General features: G+C 50.9%; 1 protein-coding gene across 1 annotated transcript; it reads right to left on the bottom strand.

Annotated features, from left to right (window-relative positions):
- Window positions 1-238: 238 nt before the first annotated feature.
- On the bottom strand, window positions 239-1,805 carry RPRML (reprimo like). Its single transcript, XM_030541457.1, has one exon. The coding sequence runs from the start codon at window positions 1,337-1,339 to the stop codon at window positions 1,004-1,006; it is 336 nt and encodes a 111-aa protein (XP_030397317.1). The 5' UTR covers window positions 1,340-1,805; the 3' UTR covers window positions 239-1,003.
- Between the last annotated feature and the right edge of the window lie 1,749 nt (window positions 1,806-3,554).

The raw sequence follows: 3,554 nt of genomic DNA, 5'->3' as shown, positions 1-3,554 counted from the left end.
GCAGCAATTTAGCAAGCCCTGAACATACAGTCCCCAGTTCATTTATGAGCTAAGGGGACCCGAGAGTGGTATTTTGAATTTCAATTGTATTTTTTTCAAAATGTGAGTTCAGCTGCAAAGTAAGAGGAGGGTATTTAGCCTCCTGGAGCTGTCATTGAAAAACACATTCTCACACAGAAAAAATGAAGACAACAGCAAAATCATTCGAAACAGGTTTTTGTTTTTTTCAACTTTCATTGGTTTTCAAAACTACAAAACAAAAAACAAAAACCCAAGGATTTAACAATGTTGCCTTTGAAAAAGGTCCGAAAACAAAGCCATGTTTTTGTTTTCTTTTCTTTTCCCTTTTCTTCCTTCAATATTGTGTAAATAAATAAGTAAATTTAATTAAATAAAAGAAACTCCCAGTTCATGGATGAGGAGATCTCAGGCATTTAAAAACAAACACCAAAAAGAACGTGCTTTTCCAGTTACAAAACTCTTGATTTACAAAAGGATCCATGCTTGAGGTCCGAAATAGAAACAGACAGGCACATTCATTAGCATGCAGTCTTGGCTTTAAGACCCAAAGAGCCACCCCACTTTCCCTGCCCCCACAAACATTTCATTGAATTGGCTTGCACACCACATTTCACTTTTTTTGTTTTGATTTTTTTTTTAAAAAAAAAGCCTTAAGAAACAGGTAACAGTATCCAAGGTAACAGCCAAAAAGATTCCAAAACTTCACTTTTCTTTTTGCAACTTTTCATGCAAAACGTAAAACATTTCTGCATGCAACACTAGGATGACAATTGTATTTTTGTGCTTCACACAGAGCCGGAAAGATGCCTCCGTCCCTTTCGCCAGCACGTATTTCATCCAGCACAGAAGGGTTGATTTACCCTGTACACCAGCACGTTGCAGTAAGTCCGGATTCCACACCCGGCCCCCCTATGTGCATGGGATTGCACCTCTCTACCGGAATGCCATACCGTTCGCTTGCCTACAGACTCCCGGTATCCTCTCAGTACAGCCCCATGATGGCAGATCCCACGTCCTTCGACGGTCTGCGGTCCTTGACCAAAAAGTTAATCATGCTCTCCGACTTGATGAGCAAGTTGCAGCCCAAAAAGAAGATCCCAAACACCACAGTCAAGGAGAGGATGCAGAGCACAGCAATCTGGACCACCCGCGTAATGTAGAGGCTCCTTTCGTCAGGCAGCAGGATGGACGACCCACCATCGCTGGCCACCACCGAGCTGGTGCCGTTGCAACAACCCATCAAAGTGCCCAGGTCCTGGGTCCTGTTGGAATAAACTCCTTGCTCCATGACAGTCTGGTTGAAAAAGGTCCCATTCATTTCGCTGTTGTAATCCAAAATCTCCACCCAAGGGGGGAGAGAAAAGCCACTCCTGGTTAGGAACCAAGACAGGGGCTCAGGTAGGTCCGTCAGTACCTCACTCTCCTCACCGCGAAGCGTCAGGTACTGGAGAAACTTCCTCAAGGCAGCAAGCAACTAGGCAGGCAGTTTGCGTAGCTGAGAGATGTCTCACTCACTGATTCCTCTGTGCAAGGGTGTTATAAACCTGAGCCCCCAAACAGAGCCGAGAGAGAAGGCAAGAGGTGTACAGGGAGGGGAAATCTACAAGCAAAGAAGCAGGAGATTGCAATTTACCCCGTCCTCAGCCCCCCCCCGCCAAATCCCTAACCTCCCCCAGTGCTCTAGGAAAGCGAAGCAGAGATGCACGTTCCCTGTCATGAAATTAACACAGAAAGAAGAGGCTGAATCCTGCAGGCTGGGAACTGAACAAATGCAAGTTCCAATCGGAAGTCTGTGCGGTGTTAAAAAATCATCACTTGTCAACTCCCCCCTCTCTGGTCCCCCAGGACCTCCTCCCCCCCACTCACTGCTGCCCCAACCCACTTCTGACACCCCGCCTCTAGATCAGTGATGCCCCCCACCCACTCCTAGCCCCCACCATGCCAGCTCATTGCTAACCTCCCCAACTCCTGACTGCCCAGACCGGGCTGGCCTCCGCCTGATCCTGACACACACACCTATTGCTGGGTACGGCTGTCTCCAACCCATCCCTACACAAAGCTCTCCCCACTCCTGACCCCCATCCCCACTCGCTGCTGCCCACTCATCCACTCCGGATTCCCCCCAGGTCAGTGCTGCCCCCTCACATCCCTCCCCTGCCAGTTCAGTGCCATCCCACCCATTTCTGAACCCTCAGCCCATGGGCTGTGCCTCCCATGTCTCCCCCACTGGGTCTCCTGTGCTTTGAAAAACAACCTGCAGGGAATGTTAAGGCTGTAAAGCTGAGTGCTCAGAAGTTAGGAGGGGGCACAATGAAGGTTGCTTCGCCCCGTCATGCACATACCCTTAGCTCTGTCCCCTTGGGCATGTGCATTACCAGCCTTAACCGCATGCCCACTTGCTACTTTGTTCCCAGGAGCCTCGCCCCATCCAGTTCCCAGGATGGACTGGGGAGACAGGGAGCCGAGACCAGCAGGGGATGGGGAAAGCAGAAGGCAGAGGGAAGAAATAGGCTGACCAGGGGATGGAGGAGAGCAGATGGCGTTCTGAAGCGGTGGGGAATGAAAGAAGAATTAGAAGGTGAGTCCTAGCAATGCCAAGACCCCTTCCCTCACTCCCCTGGCTAGGAAAGCAGCTTCGAAGTGGGGGATAGCTACCCCCTATCTCCAGACCCCATCCCCATAAGGTCCCCCCACAAAATAGTCCTGCCATGAGCCAAGGAGACTCCTGCTCTGGTCTGTTATTTTGGAAGGATGCATTGGCTCACTGACTGGACTCTGCTGCTCCATCATTCTTGTGAGGGGCCTCCTAGATCTGACCTGCCCCAGGAGAGGCCAAGTGGCTGGGACAGACCAGCTGCGGACCAGGGTTCAGAGCGTGCTCCCCACCCCCCAAAATCCATGTAGGGACCAAACCCAGAGGCAGCTGATGTGGATGCTGGGGGCAGAGGTGAGAGCTGGGCCAGCCATTATTTGTGGCCTGATTTTATTATAACCTTCCTAGGGCTGGCATGTCACGTTCATCCTCTGGGGAGGGGGGAATCGGCGGGTTGGTTACTAGTCACTCTGTAAGATCAATCCCCCAGCAGACAGACCCACCAGCACAGGGCTAATCTCCACAGTCTGGGCTTTGCGTCCTACAGCCCTTTGATATTCCATCCCAGCTTTCCGCTGAGCCTTGGGAATTCCTTTACAGAGATGGCTCACGCCTCTCAGGACCTGAGCTATTAGATAAGAAACCAAGGGGGTGTTTACACTGTAAAACAAGACCTGCGGGAGTGAGTCTCAGAACCTGGGTCAACTAGGTTCACTCAGGCTTGTGCTACTGGGCTAGAAACAGTGGTGTAGACATACGTTACCCTTCGGGGACCCTCCCACGAAGCTGGGTTTCAGAGCCCGGGCTCTAGCCCAAGCCGGAACGTCTACACTGCTATTTTCAGCCCCACAGAACAGGCCCTGCGAGTTCGAGTCTGAGACTCGCTGGCGCGGTTTTGGTTTTGCAGTGTAGACGTACCCTAAGGCACAGAGCAGTTTAA

Source organism: Gopherus evgoodei, chromosome 23 (assembly GCF_007399415.2).
Source record: "Gopherus evgoodei ecotype Sinaloan lineage chromosome 23, rGopEvg1_v1.p, whole genome shotgun sequence".
Taxonomy (NCBI): domain Eukaryota; kingdom Metazoa; phylum Chordata; order Testudines; family Testudinidae; genus Gopherus; species Gopherus evgoodei.
The sequence above is the reverse complement of the archived record's forward strand: the minus strand, read 5'-3'. Positions and strand labels throughout refer to the sequence as shown.

Coding starts and splice junctions, on each gene's coding strand:
- RPRML (XM_030541457.1), bottom strand. CDS start 1,339: ATGAATGGGACCTTTTTCAACCAGACTGTCATGGAGCAAGGAGTTTAT.